This window comes from Myotis myotis, unplaced genomic scaffold (assembly GCF_014108235.1).
Source record: "Myotis myotis isolate mMyoMyo1 unplaced genomic scaffold, mMyoMyo1.p scaffold_m19_p_3, whole genome shotgun sequence".
Classification (NCBI taxonomy): domain Eukaryota; kingdom Metazoa; phylum Chordata; class Mammalia; order Chiroptera; family Vespertilionidae; genus Myotis; species Myotis myotis.
Window position 1 is genome coordinate 5,624,922 of NW_023416335.1, and position 21,989 is coordinate 5,646,910.

At 42.4% G+C, this 21,989-nt stretch overlaps 1 protein-coding gene across 5 annotated transcripts in view; it reads left to right on the top strand.

Moving 5' to 3' along the window:
• The window catches only part of TRAPPC11 (trafficking protein particle complex 11), a 32,271-nt gene that overhangs the window by 3,170 nt on the left and 7,112 nt on the right, over positions 1–21,989 (top strand). For all 5 annotated transcript variants that reach the window (XM_036297085.1, XM_036297086.1, XM_036297087.1 and 2 more), the window contains exons 4-25: positions 837–907; positions 2,376–2,490; positions 3,572–3,671; positions 4,283–4,356; positions 6,762–6,858; positions 7,878–8,011; positions 8,985–9,132; positions 9,851–9,944; positions 10,616–10,695; positions 10,793–10,871; positions 10,953–11,007; positions 11,325–11,470; positions 11,883–11,944; positions 12,061–12,193; positions 12,757–12,887; positions 15,601–15,756; positions 17,708–17,895; positions 17,995–18,143; positions 18,290–18,411; positions 19,038–19,157; positions 21,490–21,555; positions 21,647–21,803. In XM_036297085.1, the coding sequence (XP_036152978.1) occupies positions 837–907; positions 2,376–2,490; positions 3,572–3,671; positions 4,283–4,356; positions 6,762–6,858; positions 7,878–8,011; positions 8,985–9,132; positions 9,851–9,944; positions 10,616–10,695; positions 10,793–10,871; positions 10,953–11,007; positions 11,325–11,470; positions 11,883–11,944; positions 12,061–12,193; positions 12,757–12,887; positions 15,601–15,756; positions 17,708–17,895; positions 17,995–18,143; positions 18,290–18,411; positions 19,038–19,157; positions 21,490–21,555; positions 21,647–21,803 (2,477 nt within the window). The remainder of the gene's footprint in view (positions 1–836; positions 908–2,375; positions 2,491–3,571; positions 3,672–4,282; positions 4,357–6,761; positions 6,859–7,877; positions 8,012–8,984; positions 9,133–9,850; positions 9,945–10,615; positions 10,696–10,792; positions 10,872–10,952; positions 11,008–11,324; positions 11,471–11,882; positions 11,945–12,060; positions 12,194–12,756; positions 12,888–15,600; positions 15,757–17,707; positions 17,896–17,994; positions 18,144–18,289; positions 18,412–19,037; positions 19,158–21,489; positions 21,556–21,646; positions 21,804–21,989) is intronic.

Below are 21,989 nucleotides of genomic sequence, written 5' to 3' on the forward strand. Positions count from 1 at the left end.
CTTCGCGCTCGTCAGGTCGGCCCGTTAGGTTGATGGCCACTGGGCACTGTTTAGGCTGCAGTGGTCACTTTGGGGATTGCTGAACTCCAGTGAAACGTGTTCAGTTCCAAACAGGAAGCATTCACATTAACTTAAATAATGCTGAGCAGGATGAAGAAATTAGAAGACGAATTGGTCTGAATGCTTTTTCAAATGCTTTTTCTTGCATTTCTATTTTTTGAAGATACTGTAATTTGCTCGTTAGCCTCATAATACTTTTGCTCTATCACCAGCTCAGTTTCAAAATAATTCTTTTGAATGACTACTCTGTAATATGTCACTATAAGGATATTGTATTATAACTTTTACACGAAAGTACATATTAAACTTTTACTTTCAAAACATACTTTTGTAAGGATTCAAAGCTTGATGTGAGATTATATTTTTGAAGTTGAAATCATGTGTTTCTTTGTATGCAGGGGAAGATTTCCTCTAATCTTGTAGATTTTTTAGTTGAAATTTCTTTCTTTGAATTACCAAATGTATTTTATGTAAGGTCTTGAATAGATACATGTATTTAAAATATGTTTTTATTGATTTCAGAGAGAGGGAGAGCGGGAGAGAGGGATAGAAACATCAATGATGAGAGAGAGACATGGGTTGGCTGCCTCCTGCACGCCCCCTAGTGGGGATGGAGCTCCAACCTGGGAATGTGTCCTGACCTGTAATTGAACCATGACCTCTTGGTTAATGGGCTGATTGATGCTCAATCACTGAGTGACACCATCTGAGTTTGAATACTAGTATATTTCTAAAAAACAATTTAATTATTTAATGTTATAATTTTTCCATTGCAGGCAGAGTTTACAAGGGAGAAACACAAAAGTTGCAGTGGTTCTGATTCAGAAGAAAACCCCGTTGCCCCCAGGTATCAAAAAGTTAATAATGAATTAATTGTTTTATGCCTCCAGTTCTTATTACCAAGAAGCATAATTGTTAATGTCAAAATCTTTTATGCATTCAGTTATGGGAAAGGTAGTGTACTAGTAACACATGCATAATGCTTATTGTAAAAATTTAAGAATATTTAAGAGTGCAGATCTTCTTAAGTCCTGCTCCCTGTCACTTATCTCTTGATGTAGGCATATAGCAATTGACAAAACAGTTAGCACTTGATTTTTAAACAACATTGTTTACATACTTATCTGAGGTTTGTTTAAAATTATATTCCTCGTGTAATATTTTTTTTCTTAATTTGCAATAGGGCCAAGAACAATGCAATAGTATTTTTTTTTAAACATTTTTTAAAAATATCTTTTATTGATTTTTTACAGAGGAAGGGAGAGGGACAGAGAGTTAGAAACATTGATGAGAGAGAAACATCGATCAGCTGCCTCCTGCACACCTCCCACTGGGGATGTGCCCGCAACCCAGGCACATGCCCTTGACCGGAATCGAACCTGGGCCCTTTCAGTCCGCAGGCCGACGCTCTATCCACTGAGCCAAACTGGTCAGGGCAATAGATTTCTAATTTCTCATTAGAAAATGCCTAGGTTTTGCCCAGCCACAGTGGCTCAGTTGCTTGAGCATTGTCCCATGCACCGAAAAGGTTGCAGGTTTGACTCCTGGTCCGGCCACAGACGTACTGAGAGGCCAAAATATTTTTTGTTTCGGTGTTGGAACTTTTAGCATCCTGAATCCACTTTCAGGAATTATTGCTTCCAGTTTTAGTTACGGTTTTTGAAATAGTAATGTGGCTTCTGTGTTGGCATAAATTAGTGTATCTTGGCTCAGGAGAAAATTCCATAGTATTTTCCTGACAGATAATGTACTGTGTCCCTTCTAAGAACCTGCAGTGCTCTCAAGGATCCCAGGAATCCTACTGGCATAGTGACAGTGGTTTGGGTTTTTATTCTTAACTAGAGGCCTGGCGCATGAAATTCCTGCACTGGATTGCGAGAGGGTTCAGGTTAAGCCAAGGGACCCCACCGTTGCACGATTTGGGCAGGGGAGGGACGCGGGAGGTTGGCCAGCTGGGGAGGGACCACGGGAGGGCTCCAGGGTGTGTTCGGCCCATCTCGCTCAGTCCCGATTGGCTGGACCCCAGCAGCAAGCTAACCTACTGGTCAGAGCGTCTGTCCCCTGATGGTCAGTGCACGTCATAGTGATTGGTTGACTGCCCCCTGGTGGTCAGTGCACGTCATAGCAAGCAGTTGAGTGGCCTTAGCATATTATTAGCATATTACGTTTTGATTGGTTGAATGGCTGACTGGACGACCAGACACTTAGCATATTAGGCTTTTATTATATAGGATTATATTGCTCAGGTTTGGGGAAATGCTCATTGGGAAGAATGCATTAATTATTTTTTCTATCTTTGTGGGCCATGTCAACAGGAGAGGATGTTATGGCTTCAGAAAGGGCTGCAGCTTTATGTAATGCGTGTGAACTCTCAGGAAAATCTTTGTTTGTCCTGCCCCACACTGACCACCTTGTGGGTTATATTATAAGGTAAATGAAGGTCTTTGAAATATTTTTCTTTAGATTGTTTATTAGGCATTGAGAAATTGGAGGTTTAGACCCATTTATAAAAAAAAAAAGTAGATGTTCATGGGGAAAAAATTCAAATGGTGTTGAGGATATGAGATAAAAAGTAAAATCCCCTTAGTCAACTCTTTAACTTTCCAGTTCCCTGGGATAACCACTATCAACATCTTACTACACTTGATCTTCACCAAAAGGCTGAAAAGTGATTCCACTAGCAATGACTTGTTTCCTTCCTAAAAATGTCTTTCTTTATAAAAATAAATATAATCTTACAGCATATACTGAACTGCCATGTAACATCACCTCATTGACATCATATGTACCTCTAGGTCAACTTCATTTAAAAAACTTTTCCATATTTTAAATTGTACTTCTCAGTAACTATCATATGGCCTTTTCTGACATACTTGTCCTTTTATATGACAGTGTCTCTATTTCTGGCCCGTGTTTTACTTCATTTTTAATGTTTATGTATATCCTATCTAATAAAGAGGGAATATGCTAATTGACCCTCATGCCATCTCAAAGATGGAGGCGCCCACAGCCAATAAGGAGGGAATATGCTAATTGACTGCCTTGCCTTCAAAGATGGCAGCACCCAGTGTCCTCAGCCCCTCCAGGGTGGCAGATGCACGGCCAGATGCCTAGGGGCGGGCCCGGCCTTGCCATGCGCCTGCTCCCAGAGTCCCCCAGTCCCCTCAGCCCCCCAGCCACCCAGGGCCGGCCTGAGGCTCAGGTAACCTGGGCCGCCTGAGGCCTGCGCTGCCGGCAGTGGCAGCAGCAGAGGTGTGATGGGGCATCGCCTTCCCCTGATCGCCGGGTCGCTTCCCACCCCTGAGGGCTCCTGGACTGTGAGAGGGGGCAGGCTGGGCTGAGGGACCACCCCCTCCAGTGCATGAATTTTCATGCACCGGGCCTTTAGTATTTAAATAATGTTTAAAAAGTGTCTGAGTCCCATCATATCTTAGCCTGCAGATATAGCCTTATCTCACAAATTATGTGACCATTGTCCAGTTCACAGAAGCAACTTTCTATTTTTTAATAGATTAGAAAACGCCTTTTATGAACATGCACAGACCTATTACTACACAGAAATCAGAAGAGTGAAATCTCATAAAGAATTTTTGAATAAAACAACACACCAGGTACGTGTTTTTCCCTGAAGAAGGAAATAATAAAGATTTTAGAGCAGATTAATTTGAGGGAGATAATGAATGTTTTTAATACTTTGATGTTTTTAAAGGGCTTCAGTACTTTTAAAGTTTTTTTAAGCATTTATTTATTTACTTATTTATTTTGTTAATCCTTACCCGAGGATATTTTTTCCATTGGATTTTAGAGAGAGTGGAAGGGAGAGAGGGATGGAGGGAGAGAGACAGAGAGAAAATCGATGTGAGAGAGATACATCGATTGTTTGCCTCCCAAATGTGCCCGACTGGGGCTGGGGATCCAGCCTGCAACCTAGGTACATGCCCTTTACCAAAATCGAATCCGTAACCCTTCTGTCTGCAGGCTGATGCTCTAACCAGGCCAGGGCTTTTTAAAGCATTTAAGAGCTAATTAGTTTTTGTATCCTTTGCCCTTAATGTTCTTAAATGTAGACTTTTATAGCCTTCTTAACTATACTTATTTGTTGGAATAATTTTTGAACTTTAATTTTGAATATTTTCTTATACCTTTGTGTCTCAATAAAAATTATTAAAAATTTTATATTTTTAAGAGAATATGTGTAATGATTTTTTTTCTATTTTTTCAGCTTTTATTTGTTAGACACCAGTTTAAAATAGCTTTCTTCAGTGAGTTGAAACAAGATACACAAAATGCACTGAAGTAAGTTTCTAACAGTTGTCAAACTAAATTTTTCTTATCTTGATGTTAATGATACGATATTAATGGCAACTTCTGAATCATAACCAAACTAATTTTAAAATGTTTATGTTAATTTAGATTCAGGTATATAGTATTTAGTTTATCTAGATATGAGTGGAATATAATATTTTTAGATTTAAAAAAATTCTGTTATTGTAAATAAATTTTATAGTTATAAGGCTTTCTGGTCTACTTTCATTAAATGACATGAATTAAAGAAACAATATTAAAATATTCCCACTTTCTACTTATTGTATATTCAGTAAAATGCTGTGTTAAGACTGCTTTCTTCCAAAGTTAAATATACATATAAACATCTAAATCAGACTATGAATTTGAGTTGTATAGTGCATTTATTCAGTTAAGCTATGTTTTTGTTTATTTATTTGTGTTTTAATTGATTTTATAGAGAGGAAGGCAGAGAAAGAGGGAGAAACATTGATTGGTTGCCTCCTGCAACTGAGTTTGTTCCCTGACTGGGAATCAAACCCACAAGCTTTTAGGTATACAGGCCAGCACTCCAGTCAAACCACACTGGCGAGGGCATGATTTTATTTTAATTAAAGTTGTTTTTTAGTTTTTAATGCCTGACAATAGCATCATTTTTCATTCAATTCTCTGCTTAGAGCTTTGATGAGTAGTTGGGGATGTGTTGGCAGAAGTTAAGCCTTTCATTCCTTTGCCACAATTTAATAAAACATGATCTCTTTCTAGCTTTGGCAGTGGCAGTGTAACAGAGGGATAAAAACAGCAGTATATCCTCAAATTGAGGACAGGCTAAGTGTACAGGGAGAAAAATAGAGAAATAAATAAAAACATGTCTATTTTTCAGAGGAATATTGAAGAAACCTCTTTTGTGTGATTATTGAGGTGCTAAGTACCAAATTGTTCTCTAAATCTCAACAAATTCAGATAATTAGAGCTGAGTTTACTATAGTGTATTTTGAATCCAGGGTATTAGTTAAAAACCTTCCATTCCAATTCTGTCCAAAAGCACTTCTGGGAAGAAAAGTGTCACCTGGTGCAGTTAGGAGCAGTTTCTTTGGAGAAGACTGAGATTTCCTCCTGGCCGTCCATGTTCAGGGAAGGCCTCCTTCGGCCAGGCTCTTCTGTGTCCCACGCTCTCCCTCAGCGCCAGCCGCCCTGGAACATTTCCCCTCTCCAGCCTGCTCCCGAGACCAGTGATACCCACTTAACTTGTAGAGACACTTGGGTTTAAACGCTACTGACCTGTGCTGTCCTGATAACACCTTTCCTAGAACAGTTTCTATTTGCTTGAGAAGTTTGTGTGATGCTTTTAAGAAATAACTTATTTTTTAACAATGCTAATTTAAAAACAAATATTGATTTCAGAGAGGAAGGGAGAGGGAGAGAGATAGAAACATCAGTGATAAAAGAGAATCATTGATTGGCTACTTCCTGCACGCCCCCTACTGGGGATTGACCCCACGACCCAGGCATGTGCCCTGATCAGGAATCACTGTGATCTCCTGGTTCATAGGTCAATGCTCAACCACTGAGCCACACTGGCTGGGCAACATTACTAATTTTTAAATGTAATTCTGGACAATTTTCCACTTTTCTTTAGTTTTTCAACTTTTTTTCTATCAGTTATTGACAGATGTTAATGACAGAGCAAGGTGCACGTGATGGTACTGTTCTTTTTTTTTCTTTATTGATTAAGGTATTATACATGTGTCCTATCGCCACATTGCCCCCCTACCCCCTTACTCATGCCTTCACCCCCCTGATGCCTGTGTCCATTGGTTAGGCTTATATGTATGCATACAAGTCCTTTGGTTGATCTCTCCCCCTTTCCCCCACCTCCCCCTACTTTCCCTCTGAGATTTGACGGTCTGATTGATGCTTCTTTGTCTCTGGATCTGTTTTTGTTCATCAGTTTATGTTGTTCATTATATGTGATGGTACTGTTCTTAATGAAAAGTCATTGAAGGTTCTCACACATTATTATTAAATATATTTTATTGGTTTCAGAGAGGAAGGGAGAGGGACAAAGAGATAGAAACATCAATGATGAGCGAGAATCATTGATTGGCTGCACGTCCCCTACTGGAGATCAAGCCCACAACCTGGGCATGTGCCCTTGACCGCAATCGAACCCGGGACCCTTCAGTCCGCAGGCAGATGCTCTAGTCACTGAGCCAAATCAGCTAGGACTCACACATTATTAATTCATATATCACTTTTCAGGAAATCAGAGCTTAATATGTATATGTTGTTGAGCTGTTGAGTGCTAAGAAATGTTAACTCTCCATTCTCTTTGTTATTTTAATAATTTTGTTCTTAGGAATCTTTTCAAAATTAATTTATAGCGTAATTAATCACTTCCCTCATGTTTTTCTTAGGAATTATCGGACCGCCTATAATCTTGTACATGAATTGAGAGCCCATGAAACGAATATTCTGGAAATTAAGACCATGGCAGGATTTATAAACTACAAGGTAAGAGTTCTAATTCCAAATAAAGAAAATTTGTTTTTAAGTATCACATTATCTTTTTAAAGTTTGAAAACCAAAATCAGTTACTTGTTCTGAAAAGTATTAGATTAGTAATGCACCTCCTTCATGTCCTTTATCTCAAGGACACCTGGTGCTTAGCAGCCTAATTGTAATGCTTGGTTTGAGTTTTATGGGTGACAGAGTTCTAAGGGGGTCTTTTGTCTGTTTTTAAGTGGGAGCAGGAAGGAGGGAGAAGAAAGCTGCCTATAGTATTGAATTTTAAAAGGTTTAACATGTTAGAACCATACAAGGCTTCCTTGGTTTAATGCACAGCCATAGGAAAGGTGTATCTGTTCACCGTAGTGGAAACTTTTATTCATATTATTTACGCATTTTAAGTTTATCTGTGGTAGAAATAGATGCCCCCAGAAGGCAGGTGAGAGCTATTTGTTTTGGTTAATCTTCCCCCACACAGTATTTTAAAGATGGCTGGCACTGGGCTGGTGATGTGAGGGCAGATGGCAACTTTCATTCATTGTTTCTGTAAGTGTAAATTGGTCCAACTTCTATAGAGAATAATTTGCAATGACTGTACAGATTTCAAGTGGATGTTGCCTTTGATCTTAGCAATTCCATTTCAGGAAATTTATCTGACATGTGTGCTAACTTGCAAATCACACATATGAGGATATTTATTGCATCCTGTAGTAGGAAAAGATTGGAAACCCAGAAATAAGCGACTGGCTAATATAAATGATAACTCTAGGTTTTTTTTTAAGGTATAGAATAGACTCCATATAATACTGAGTAATTTTATTCGTTTATCAAAGGGGCATAGCCTCTGGTTTTAGCATAGAGAAAATCTATATTGTCATAGAGAAAATCGATTCTATCTCCAAGAACTTCAGAGAAGGAAGCTCCATAGTCCTTGAAGGTTAGTCTCAATGTTTACATATTTTTAAATGAATATGCCTTTGACTTTGATTTTCTTTTCCTTTTGGGGTTGATTTTACATTTTGCAGATCTGTAGGCTGTGTTTTCAGCACAACACCCCACTGGATGCAATTGCTCAGTTTCGAAAGCACATCGACTTGTGTAAGAAAAAAATCGGAAGTGCGGAGTTGTCCTTTGAGCATGCTGCATGGATGTCTAAACAGTATGTTTTCAATTGTACTTTTAGGATGTCTTTTTTTTTAATACTTGGGAGGGGGAAATGGAAGACATCTGTAATACTGTCAACAATTTAAAAAAATACGCGTGATATGGAGGGCTAGAATTGGCATGGACTTTCATTTAAATTGAGCAAAGAGTTTTGTCAGTAAGTAGGTTTTTAATGGTCTTGCATAAGTATGTTTCTAGTAATCCTATATAATAAAAGGGTAATATGCAAATCAGCCGAATGGCAGAACCACCCGTCGTTATGATGCACAAAGACACAGGAACTGCCCCCTAGTGGTCAGTGCGCTCCCACAAGGGACCGCCGACCGCCGCTCAGCCAGAAGCCGGGCTCATGGCTGGGGAACATGGCGGTGGTAGGAGCCTTTCCCGCCTCCGTGGCAGCTTTAAGGACCCCTCGGGGGATGTCTGACTGTTGGCTTAGGCCCACTCCCTGGGCTGTCGGACATCCCCCAAGGGATCCCCGACTGTGAGAGGGCACAGGCTGGGCTGAGGGGACCCATCCCCCCCTTCCCCCAGGCACAAATGTTGTGCACTGGGCCTCTATTGACTTTCTAACATGTGTCTAGGTACTGAGAATGTAGCAGCGAACAAAACAAAATCTCTACGGACATGGAACTTCCTACTTGAGACCCATGTTTAAAATTGCTAAAATGAAGTTCCCAGAGTCACGGATGTATTTGATGGTGGCAATTATGTTGGCATCTAGTTTGGCAGGATATTGTAAAGGGTTGCAGCTCAGAAGAGTGGACTTAGATACAGAATCTGTTACCTGTAATTGATTAGTGTGTATTAGTGTTTATGCAGGAAGTCCCACTTACTTATAGTTGATCAGTAGCACTATTTTAATCCAGTCTGGTGAGGTTATGGTTCCAGGATGAATAATTATAAAAGTAAGCTTTTTCTTTTTCTTTTCATTCTTTGTTTATTCTTTGATTTTTTTTTTCTTTAAGATTCCAGGCCTTTGGAGATTTATTTGATGAAGCTATTAAGTTAGGGTTGACAGCTATTCAAACTCAGAATCCTGGTTTCTATTACCAGCAGGCAGCATACTACGCCCAGGAGCGGAAGCAGCTCGCAAAAACCCTCTGCAGCCCTGAGGTAAGTTACCGACCCCCATGCCATCTGCCCTTTAGGAAGTTGGTTCCTCTTCTCTCGAAAGAAGTTAAAACTAATGGTGTGGGCAATTTTTTCCGAGCCTTTGAATATAATCGGCTCCATTTCGCCTGTGAAGCAGTTTTTCTTGGAAGAACTGACTTACGATTGTCAATAAGCTAGTGACTTAGACAAGAGGAAATTACTTTAAAATAAAAGCCACAGCTCAGCCGGTGCCACACCAAGTCCAGTGTTGCGTTTCTGTGCGCGCAGCTGTAGGAGCCGGAAGGGCACGCAGACGTGAGCACCATTCTGACCCACCGGAGAGGATGCCTCTGGACTTTTCTCTTCCCGAGGTTTCCCCGAGGGAGGACTCCAAGAATCTGAGACATACTGTTAATTGCATAGTTTCTTAACGTGACATTTCATTTTGCCTTTCTCTTGGATGTTTGTATTTAAACACTGGTTTCCCATAAGCACCTTTAAAATAAGCACATGGTGGGAAGTGTGTGTGTATATTTACATTCATATAGTGGTATCAGTTTATTTTCACTTAAAGTTCCGTTTTCTTCTCAGAAGGTAGGTGAATATGATCAGCAGTCCCACTCTGTATTTGAATGTGTTGGTGTTTGTGTTATGAACACTTTTTACTCTGTCCGATGAGGGAGAGTTGGCTGTGGTGGGTTACATGGGCTCCTGTTTCGGGCCGTGTTTTCATTCGCAGGCTTCGGTGACGTATCCCAGTCCTGACCCCTTGGAAACACAAACAGGCGCTCTTGACTTCTACGGACAGAGGCCCTGGCGGCAAGGAGTACTAAGTAAGCACTTCCCTCCCTTTCTCTCAGCCTCAGAAGCAGATGGCTCTCATGGTTTTTCTCTTGGCTGCTTTAGGCAGAGCAGATTACGTTGGGGTGAAAATGTGTGTTTTTAAAACACTTTACAAAAGATTTTTCGTTTTTTAGTTTTTAGAGTGTTTGTTTGTATCACTACATCTGAGAATAATTTAAAATTAAAGATGGGATAGGATTAAGATATTTGGACATCTGTTGCCTTAACTTTAATGATTTGTTTGATATTTTAAAACAGCATTTGTATCACCTTAAAAATAATCCCTCTGCATCTTTTTTTGTGTTTTATGCATACTTAATTCAATTGGAGCAATTTCTGTGGCAAGTGTTGAGAAATCATTTACTTTCATCTCCAGGAAGAAAATTCTGTGTAGAAAATGATGCTGGTGTTACTCCTCAGGTGGCCGATTCCACCTGGCAAAGAATATTGAGCTCCGTGACGTTCTCTCTAACGGAGGTCACAGAGAAGTCGCCATGCTAATAAAGCTGCCTCCTGCAATCTTTAAAGTTCTAGAATGTTTGAGAATTGTAAATACATTATATTGAAGGGAAGGATTCGAGGAGTGTGCACACCCCCTCTTCGTGTGGAGGAGTTATGTTCAATGTGCTTTCTAAAATGGGTTGGGTCTTACCTAATACAGGTTTTGACCTTTCGGATCCTGAAAAAGAGAAGGTGGGAATTCTTGCCATTCAGCTGAAGGAGAGAAACGTCGTTCACTCGGTAAGCTTTTCCCCAGTGCCAACTATTTTGTACCGTATTCAAGTAAAACGTGGGATTGTTTTTGTTAGGACGTCTCACACTGTATCTTTTCTAACAGGAAATAATAATAACTCTTCTGAGCAATGCTGTTGCGCAGTTTAAGAAGTATAAGTGTCCGAGAATGAAAAGCCATCTAAGTATGTATCCATAACATGCCACAGTTTCGTCAGGTTGGAATGCTTTTACATTATGTACATCAAATCTTTCTTCCTTTGTAGTGGTCCAGATGGGAGAGGAATATTACTACGCAAAGGATTACACCAAAGCTTTGAAGTGAGTCCTGTTCACTGTATTTTTACAAGTATTATGATTACTTTACAGCACAATTAGAAATTTGTACCGAAGGATTTAATATTTCCCTATTTATTTCTACTTCTCTTACACTCCATTTCTGTGATATTTTTTTAATTACTATCTGCTATACAATCCTTTTCAAAGACTTAGGGAGCTTCAGATTTAGCTAAATGTGAGAATACTTGTTAAACTATTTCAGTAAGGTTTTCTGAAGTTTGGGCACTTTATTTTCTCCCGGAACTCTTCCCACCCCCATCCTATGAAGTTATTCAGCCTGTCTTTCCATCATCTTCCAGGTTGCTGGACTACGTGATGTGTGATTACCGGACCGAAGGCTGGTGGACTCTGCTCACGTCAATATTGACGACAGCTCTCAAGTGTTCCTACCTGATGGCCCAGTTAAAAGATTACATTACTTATTCCCTAGAACTCCTTGGAAGGGGTAACTTGCTGTTCTTCCAGTTAAATTCTGAATTTTTAAGATTATTCAGCAACTTGAAGCTTCTTAAGATTGGAAGAATGATTATGTCAAATATCCGGTAGTACTTTTGCCGTGTGCAGGTCACTGCAAAGTGAAGGCATTCATACCTTTTGTGGAATTTACAATAGCTGAGGGACTTGTAGTTGAGAAAAACAAAATTCTTTTGCCTCTAAGGCTTGTCAGAAAGTAAGTTTTCACATAGACTTCAGTGCAAGTATATAAAGTGTGGGGGTTGGCCTTAGAAAGCTGTCTGTCAGTTTTCTGGAATCGTGCTTAGCAGAGACATTCTGTGACGTTTTAGTGCCCTCATGGGGGGCGGTGGGCGGACTTGCCTGTCTTACAGTTCCGGTTTTTTTCTCTTCCTTCCTATTAGCTTCAACTCTGAAAGATGACCAGAAATCTCGGATAGAGAAGAACCTCATCAATGTTTTAATGGTAGGTTGGAATTCTTCCTGTAAAGCGAGTTCCGAGGCTGTGTGCGCTTGGATCTGAATCCTGCATGTGTGTGTTCTGTAACCAGCTGAGCGAGTGTGTAACTCTGTGTTGTGCAGAACGAAAGTCCTGAGCCTGAGCCCGACTGTGACGGCGCCGCGGTGAAAACTGCCCAGAAGCTGTGGGCGGACTGGGTCTCCCTGGCCGGCAGCAACGTGTTCACCGTCGGGGTGCAGCACTTGGTGCCATTTGGTGGGTAGCCATAGCTGCAGTGTTATTTCAGGGAAAGTATCCTTATTTCTACACAATGAATAGGTGCAGAATAATAATTATAGAAATCAAAGAATTTCCAAACTATAGTCATAAATAAACTAATTTTATTTATTTTTCCCCATTGATGATCAAAATTTTTAATAGTTTATGTCTTAAGTTTACTTTGTTCAGTTGTAGTTCAGATGTTATTTGAAAAACATTTGAAGAGTCTTATTTGAAACACATGTGCTTTACTGTCTAGGGCAGGTATTTTGGAATAAATTAAAAGCAACAAAATGGTTCTTTTTCCTTTAAAATACTATGTTACATGTCAGGAGCAACGGTGTTTTTAAGATTAATGCTGGTTTTGGAACTGTAGTTTACTTAAATTTGGTTTGTTTTTAAAAAGTGAGTTCCCTTTGTGTGCATCGAAGCACTTCCCACATAGCAGCCGGTGAGAACATGCATGTGGGTGCGTCCTTTCCGCAGAGCGAGGATCGGAGAGCCGTGTGTGAGGGCCCGGATGTGCTGGTGTGTGACTCGGCCCCTCTGTTTCTTTCCAGTGCAATGCAAAGCCAAGTTTCACGCCCCCAGTTTCCACGTTGATGTGCCTGTACAGTTTGATATTTATCTGAAGGCTGACTGTCCGCATCCCATCAGGTTCTCTAAGCTCTGCGTCAGCTTTAATAACCAGGTAATGGTGCCTGCTCAGGGCCTCACCACGTGTGAATCTTACTGCAGCTCCCGTGCAGTTAGATAGAGTGAGCTTAGCAAGCTTTAGGTCTTAATGACTTTGTGGGAAATTAAACAATGTGTGTATTTCTCAACTTCTATATCAGCAATTCAGATTTAACATTTTCCCACTATTTTTGTTTTTCACTCCATGCTTATGAAATCTAAGAACTTTTGTCTATATATTTTTGTAATATGTAACTTGAATTCCAAATAAGATATATTCAGAATGAATATAATTTTCAAAATCATTTGCTCTGCATATAGCATTGATACTAGTTTTTCATTATTAAACTACTAGAGGCCCAGTGCATGAATTCGTGCATGGGTGGGGTCGTGCCGGGTGCCTGGATCGGGGGTGGGGCTGGCCGGGGGGAGGGGACATGGGAGGTTGGCTGGCCAGCCCTGCCCCCTGGTCGAACTCCCGGTCGAGGGGACAGTTTGCATATTAGCCTTTTATTGTATAGGATTATGTGCTTGATGTTGAAGAAATTGAGGTGGGATAGATATAAATGAAGAGTAAATATGTAAACCTGTGCCCCTCCACGTCCCTCCCCGGAGCCCACACTGTCTCCTTGAATAGTCGCATTTTCAGCAGCTTTTCTCTGCAGAATGGGGACTGCGCTGTATTTCCCACGTGTGAACACTTGCGTGGTGCGATAGTGTCCAGTCAAGTGCTGTGTTACGTTCTAACTTTCAGTTATAAGCTCACTTAGTAGATAATTACCTCGGTCACCTGGAAAGTGTATGGAGCCTTTAACCAGCAAGCACTTACTGAGAGTGACAATATTCTTGATATCATGGTGAACCTGAGAAGTTTGAGAATTTTAAAGCAAAAGCTTTAAGAAATTTTATTCCAGTAACAAAACAGGGGAAGAAATGTTATGGAAACCAACTGGAGGTCTTTTCTGAAGGCAGGTGCAGAGGCCACCTCCCCTTATGCACCTGACCTTTCCTGTGAGGAATTGGAGAGGAGCTGGTGGTGGGAGGTGAGGTTACAAGACATTCAGTAAGGCTGGGTTCCTGAGTGTAGACAGAGGACAAAGAATGGGGTAGGATGGATAAAGGGCAGGGCCTTTGTAAAAAGAGCCAAAACATTTTATTTACTTTCTGATGAATTAATTTTTATAGCTTTACTGAGATAGGATATAAACTGTGTAACTTCAAAGTGTACAACATGATGCTTTTGTACCCACGTGTATTACGAAACGATGACCACAGTAAGGTTAGCTAACACGTCATCACCTCACGTAGTCCCCGTGTGTGTGTGTGTGTGTGTGTGTGTGTGTGTGTGTGTGGTGCGCACACTGAGGACCTGCTCCCTCACCTCTCCGTGATGCGTACAGTGTTGTTCATTATTGTCACCACGCTGTGCATGAGAACTTACCCGTCAATAATTGGAAGTTAGTGCTCTTTTTTTTTTAATCCTTATTGTTAAAAGTCTTACATCTGTCCCAAGTTAGTGCTCTTTGACCAGCATCTCCCCACTTGCCCCACCCCTTGGTAACCACCATTCCGCTCTGTTTCTGTGAGTCCTGTTTCCATGGTTACAGATTCCAGCTGTAGGGAGATGGTGCGCTATCGGGATGGGGCATTTGCATGTGCTGCGTCACCTGCTTGGCCTGGCTTCCCTGCTCTCTGTATCTGCTCAGTTCCTGGTGTCGTAGCCCCTTAAAGCCTCACTCCCTCAGGGACACCTCCCTGACCACGTGACCCCCTGAGCTCGCCAGGCTCCACAGCCCTGCCCAGGGCTTGTCACAGGCGTGGCTTCGCTGTGGGGGATTGTTCGGTAAGGACTGTTTTCCTTTCTGGAACGTGAGCTCCACAGGACAGGTAACTCTTGCTCTCCAGGAAATACTCTGAATCCGGAATTAGGGTCAGTGTAGAGACTTGTAGTTTCCTTTGCTCCTATCCTACTAGCCTATTTCTTTCCTTTATTAAATAACAAGCATAGACTATTTCTGTAATGAAAAACTAGTAAAAATATTAAAATGTAAAGCAGTTAGTTTTAGATTATATTCTGAACATGTGTTATTTGAAATCCAAGATACAAATCAAGGAAAAGTGGTGGCTCGTTCTTAGATTTCATAAGCGTGGACTAGAAATGAACATTCGGGAAAGTAACAGCATAACCTGTGGGAGTTTTCTGAGAAGATACTCCACCTGCTGGGGCGCAGGCAGCTCCTGGGGCGCTCTTGCTATCTGAGGACTGGGTGGGAGTGGTGCGTCCACGGGCTTATGCAGGACGTGTCTGCGTTGGCGCATCTGGAAGAGGAGCCGCTGTGCGAAGGCAGGTGGGCGCGCAGCTGGATGCTGAATCTGGGTTGTGTGGGACTACCCCGAGGCAGGTGTGGATGTGAGCTTCTGGTTGGGGAAACAGGACAGAATTGGAAGCGTCTGTGGGAAATAGCACAGAGGTGCCAAGCGGGAAGACAGGAGACTGCAGCGCAGTGAGCGCACGGGGAAAAGGAGAGCTGAAGGCCCAGCACAGACACCGCAGCCTGACCGGTGCGGAGACGCGCCTGCTTTGCATAAAACCTTCCTTCCGCTGGCAGCCCTTCCTGAGGCACCACTCAGTGGAGGCAGCCTTACAAGCGCCAGCTCACGCGTGTTCAGTGTAAGCAAAGCATGATGTTGACGTCATACACTGCGGCTCTTGCCGACCTCTTTTTCAGGAATACAACCAGTTCTGTGTGATCCAGGAAGCGTCCAAAGCAAGCGAAGTTTTAGAAAACCTGACTCAGGGGAAGATGTGCTTAGTTCCTGGAAAAACGAGGAAGTTTGTGTTTAAATTTGTTGCAAAAACTGAAGATGTGGGAAAGAAAATTGAGGTTAGTTGTGAAATTTATTTAAGAGAGATTTTAAATGATACAAGTATATGTGTGTGCCAGAGAAAATTCAAGTGATACAGATGTTTATTAAGTACGTAAGAAAGCCTGCCACTTGGACTTGCCAGGGAAACCATTCATAATGGCTTGGGGTTCCCTTTCACTGAGAATATACTGTGTAGTCAGTGGGTGGCTTTTTTACTTAATAGCGCATGTTAGACGCCATTTCCTGTTAGTACATAAGACCAACCTTATTTTTTAATGTTGGCATAATCCCTTAAGGAATTATAAACAAAACATATAATATAGCAATTGTATTTTGTATGATGTGACAATTCAGTCATTTTGATGTTTAAACATTGCTGATTATATATTTTAAAGGTAAGAAAGGAAGATATATATATATATGTGTGTATATATATATACATAAAAGGATTCATTTAATATAGAAAAATACCACATGATCTCACTCATTTATGGATAATAAGGCCATTATAAACTGATGAACAAAAATAGATACAGAGGCAGAGCAGCCTCGAACAGACTGTCAAACTACAGCCAGAAGGCTGGGGGGGTTGGAGGGTAGGAGGGGGGCGGGTAAGAGATCAACCGAAGGACTTGTATGCATGCATATAAGCATAACCAATGGACATGAGACACTGGGGGGTAGGGGAGGCTGGGGGATTGTCAAGGGGGGTGGGGGAAAGGAGACATATGTAATACTCTTTGTAATACTTTAAGCAATAAAACAAAAATATAGATAATTAAAATGCCTTTCAGGCATATACAATGAAAGTAATGTTTTATTGAGCATAAACTCTGAAGCCAAACTAAGTGGGTTTAAATTTCAACTCTCCAGCATATTAGCTTGTGACCCTGGGCAGTTCCTTGACTTTTTTGTGTCTCAGTTTATTCATCTGTAAAATGGGGCTAATAATAGGACCTACCTCTTAGTGTTTCGTGGGCATGAAATGAGTTAGCTAATGTAAATTGCTTGGAACAGTTATTGGTATGCAGTAAGCACTTATTAAGTGCATGCTTTCCATGGCTTGACTGAGAACCGTCGGCTAATGTCAACTTGGAACCCTTTCTAAGATGGAAACTTTAGACTGTACTACCAGTACTCCCAGAACAATTTCTGTGAGTCTTTTGAATTTATTATTACCCAATATCCAGAGATTTTTGTATATTCATTTAAAAGAAATCTTCATGATTTTGACTAAATCCCTAATTACTTATTTTTTACAAGGTACCTAAGGAAACCTATTAGACGTAAATCGTAATAATATTATTTTGAATACATTTGTTGGTGGATTTAGTTGAAAGGAGCATTTGTTCAATTAGTAAAGAATTTCATTGCTAATACCAGAGATGTCTTCAGGAAAAATGTGTGGAGTTAGGTTATGAATATATTAATGGTTATCAAAAACATTCACTTATTTCACTCAGCAACCACTGATTGAGCACCTGTTATGTCAGGCACTATGCCAGGTGCTAAAACCATAGCAGTCAGTGTCTTAGCTAAAAAGTCAAGTTATTCTCTGTTTAAAGGCAAAGAATTTTAAACCTAGTGTTAGCCAGTGTCCCAGCTCATCAATGGCCAGGGTAAGACTCTAACAGCAAGTTTCTGTTGTTTCCTTTTTAATGGATTTTACTGAGAGGAAGGGGAGGGAGGAGGAGCGGGAGAAACATCGGTGTGAGAGAAAAACATCCGTCAGTTTGGTTGCACCCGGACCACGGGATCAAACCTGCAACCGAGGTGTGTGCCCCTCCTGGTGTGCGGGACGACGCTCCGGCCAGCGGAGCCGCCCGGCCAGGGCAGCGGGAGTCTGGCTTCTCTCGCACCTGGGTTTCTGCATGGGCTCCACAGGCCAGCAGTCTCCGATCGCATTTGTGGAGGGGGTGGCGGCGAACAAGAATGAGCTGGCCCTGCTGACAGGCCTCTTCTTTTCAGATCACCTCCGTGGACCTGGTGCTGGGCCACGAGGCGGGAAGGTGCGTGGTTTTAAACTGGCAGGGCGGAGGCGGAGACGCCGCTTCCACCCAGGAAGCCCTCCAGGCCTCGCGCTCTTTCAAACGACGGCCCAAGCTCCCCGACGACGAGGTGCACTGGGACAGCGTCCTGGTCCAGGCCAGCACCATGTGAGTCGGGCTTGCCAGGCGGGCGCCTTGCGTGTCGAGTCCCTGTGAGGCTCGTTTGTCTCTAAAGCGACCAGTTCCTCAGCTGCGGTTTCCCCACAGGGTCATCTCCAGAGTTCCGAGCATCTCGGTGCACCTGCGGCACGACCCTCCTGCCCTGACGAACGAGATGTACTGTTTGGTTGTGACTGTTCAGTCCCACGAGAAGACCCGGATCCGAGACGTGAAGCTCACTGCCGGTTTGAAACCCGGTACGCATGCCTTTTCAGTCTGGTCCGTGGTGTGGGCTCTAGGAAGTCTGCTTAAAATGGTCATGACACAGTGCACTTGGTGCAGTGTTGACTGTGAGGATAAGCTTTGAATTCTCCGGATTCTAAAACAGTGGTAACCCTTTTAGGACAGGATGCCAATCTAACTCAGAAAACTCAGGTGACGCTTCACGGGACAGAGCTGTGCGATGAGTCCTGCCCGGCCTTGCTCACCGACATTCCCGTGGAGGACCTGCGTCCCGGGGAGCAGGTAATCGGGGACAGTGCCGGGAGAAAGGCTGCTAGCTTGTAGTTTAAATGGAACGAGTCTTAGAGCACTTCATAGCATTTCCTGAGACAAGAAACGTGACTTCACTTATGCCTGTTTTATGCCAATTTACACACTTAAATGTATAAATGTCTTCAGGTTTTGCACAAGGGATTTTAGAACAAATGACCTTAATACAGAGATTTAGTTGCCTGATAAATAATTAAATAACACTGTGTGTGTAACTTAGTGAAATAATTTTTCAGTCAACTTTTGATTCCAAACCAAACACACAGATTTCTTGAGGAGCTGGGCATGATGGTAAAAGATGGAGTAGTAATGATCCCACTCTGACCCTGTGCAGGAACAGCCTGTAGAAAGTGTTCCAGCATTTAACCAGTTGCTACAGTAAAGGATAAAAGGTGGGGACATTATCCCCGAATATACAGGGTGTCCCCCAAAAATGTATGCACACTTTAACAGCTGATAGCTCAATTTCAAAATGTATTTTAAATAAACACTGCCTTTATAATTATTCAAAGTGTGTGTCTACATTTTGGGGGACACCCTATATATCAGATGGAAACCTGTAATAGTAATTACATTAAAGTACTTTTGTTTTGCTGCAGCTGGAAAAAACATTATACATCCGCTGTGGCACAGTGGGTTCCAGAATGTTCCTCGTGTATGTGTCTTACCTGATCACTACAACTATTGAAGACAGAGAAATCGTCTGCAAGTGTCACAAGGTATTTATTGTTTTCCATGGCTCCTGCAGGAGGCGTCATATTGTTTCGTTTACTTGTCGAAAAGCAGGTGCTCATAGTCTGTTTCAGGTTTTTATTAACATCGGTTGATTTTTTTTTCTCACTTACGTTGATCATAAACAGTACAATAAGGCATTCGTTGCTCAGACATTAGAAAATTGGCAGGCATGGCTTTTCACGTAGAGAATCAAAAGGTTTGAGCCCTCATGCACACAAATCTTGAGAGCTTACACCTGTCTGCTATTTACAAAGTCACACATTAGATAAAAGCGGTGAGTTGGCTCATGTGTAGGAGGTTTTGGAGAAAGGGAGGTTTCCCTTATGAGATATTTTTCTGTTAAAATAGGTTCTTAGGAAAGTCGGTGTGGTAAGTGCGCACCGAGGAGAGTGACAGCAGGGAAGCTGTCAAGAGTTCACGGCTCAGGCAGCTGCTGTCGACTCTGATGGAATTCTTAGTGGTCTGCTTTCTGTTTATAGAGCTGGGGGCGGGGGGGCGTGTTTCTATATAGATTTAACCTTATCTTATGTAATGCTTACATCTATTAGTGGAAAACTATAGTATTTAGTATCTTACTCCTGGCAGCCCTGTTGTCTCAGCGTTTTCTAGAAATTGGGTTCTCGGCCCAGCAGGGCAGTTGGCCTAGTTACCTGGGGATTTGTCGTTCGGTCACTGCAGAGTCTGGGCAGTGGGCTCTTTATAAGTTACTGGGAAGCAAAACCATCCCAAGGAAATTAGGAGTATTTCCCAAGTGGGAGGAAGAAGGCATGGAATGTACTGTTAAAAGTTTCATCCAGCCCTGGCTGGTTTGCTCAGTGGATAGAACGTCAGCCTGCAGACTGAAGGGTCCCGATTTCTTTCTTTAAAAAAATAAAATCTTTTTAAAAAATTGGTTTCAGAGAGGAAGGGAGAGGGAGAGAGAGATAGAACCATCAGTGATGAGAGAGAATCATTGATTGGCTGCCTCCTGCACAACCCCCACTGGGGACTGAGCCTGCAACCTGGGCATGTGCCCTGACTGGGAATCAAACCGTGACCTGGTTCATAGGTTGATGCTTAACCACTGAGCCACACCGACTGAGCTAGGGGGTCCCGGCTTCAATTCCGGTTAAAGGCACGTACCTTGGTTGCAGGCTCGATCCCTGTCCCTGGCCAGGGCTCATGTGGGAGGCAACCAATCGATGTGTCTCTCTCACATCGATGTTTCTCTCTCTGTCTCTCCCCCTCCCTTCCACTCTCTCTAAAAATCAATGGAAAAATGTCCTTGGGTGAGGATTTACAAAAGGAAAAAAAAATTTCACCCAGTTCAGCGATTTTCAACCTTTTCCACCGCGTGGCACACAGAACCTAATTGCTAAGATTCTGTGACACCAAAAGCGTATTTTTGCCAATCTGACAAAAGCATAGTTTTGATTCATTCACACCAGACGGCTATTGTTGTTTGGCTGTTGTCATTTTTCAATTCTTCAATCCGAGGGAAAAGCGGTCAGTGTCCCTGACTAAACAGTCAGGTGCTGCATCTTTTAAACACGCTTGCGGCGCACTGTTGACAGTTCCTGGCCTCGCTGCATGCTGTCAGATGCGCCCTGGCTGGCGAGTTAGGCGGTGAGGGTGCTGCCTCATCACTGCCTCCTACCCTGGGAGCTCAGTGAGCCGTGCAACTTCTTCCGGCCTCAGTTTCCTTGCCTGCAAAATCAGAACGTTACAGTTCAGTGCAGCGCTTGTGAGCAGGTGGAGCATGTGGTTAAAGGCAGGCTCCAGGGTCCGATTGGGTTCCGTTTCTGCCTTGGTCACTTACCAGCCATGTGACCGTTCCATCTTCACGTGGCGGTAATAACGGCATGTGTTTCCGTGAGTTCTGAGCATTGCATTATGCACATGTGGTGGTTAAAACACGGTGTCACAGTACGTTATCATCCCTGTTGCTATTTTACTCACCTTGAGTTGAGGCGACAGAAGAAGACCCAGATGTTATGCTCGGCACCGCTGGCGTTGTGGCCTGAGGCCCGCCAGTGTCCTCCTCACCTCTGGCTCCTGCTGTGGGACGGTGACAGTGCCTGCCCTGCCTACTCTCACTGGGTCCTGAGATAAATAATGCGCAAGCAAGCGCTCGCAGTGTGATGATAATATGCAAGATAATTTATTAGAAAAAGAGTCCGGTCTCTCTACATGGATTTTTACAGATATCTAAGGGGGAAATCCTATATAAGTTGGGACTGTTTATTTAGACTGTTTGGTATGCCTTCTGTTTTGAAAACTCTACGGACGCTTACAATTTAGAAAACCATTGCATGTGCCTTTTACATTTTCCTGCAGGATGAAACCGTAACGATAGAAACCGTCTTTCCATTCGACGTAGCAGTTAAATTTGTTTCTACAAAGGTACGTCCTTATGAAGCGGATTGGAAATCACTTAGGTTCTAGGAATCAACAGGAAAAATAAAGCGGGCTTGTCTGTCTTCATTCGTGACAGTTCGAGCACCTGGAGAGGGTCTACGCCGACATCCCCTTCCTGCTGATGACCGACCTGCTGAGCGCCTCCCCCTGGGCCCTCACCATCGTCTCCAGCGAGCTCCAGCTGGCGCCCACCATGGCGTCTGTGGACCAGCTGGAGTCCCAGGTGGACAAAGGTGAGACTGTGGCTCATGCACTTAATTAGCAGAGAGTTAGGTGTGTGCCTGTGTGCATGCACATGTGTGTGTGCATATGTGTACTTAGCAATGTAAGAGTTAGCTTTTGGTAAGGAAAGGAACTTGAGACTTATGCTCACAAATACATTTAGAATTAAGGTATCATTTACAATTTTAGTATACATT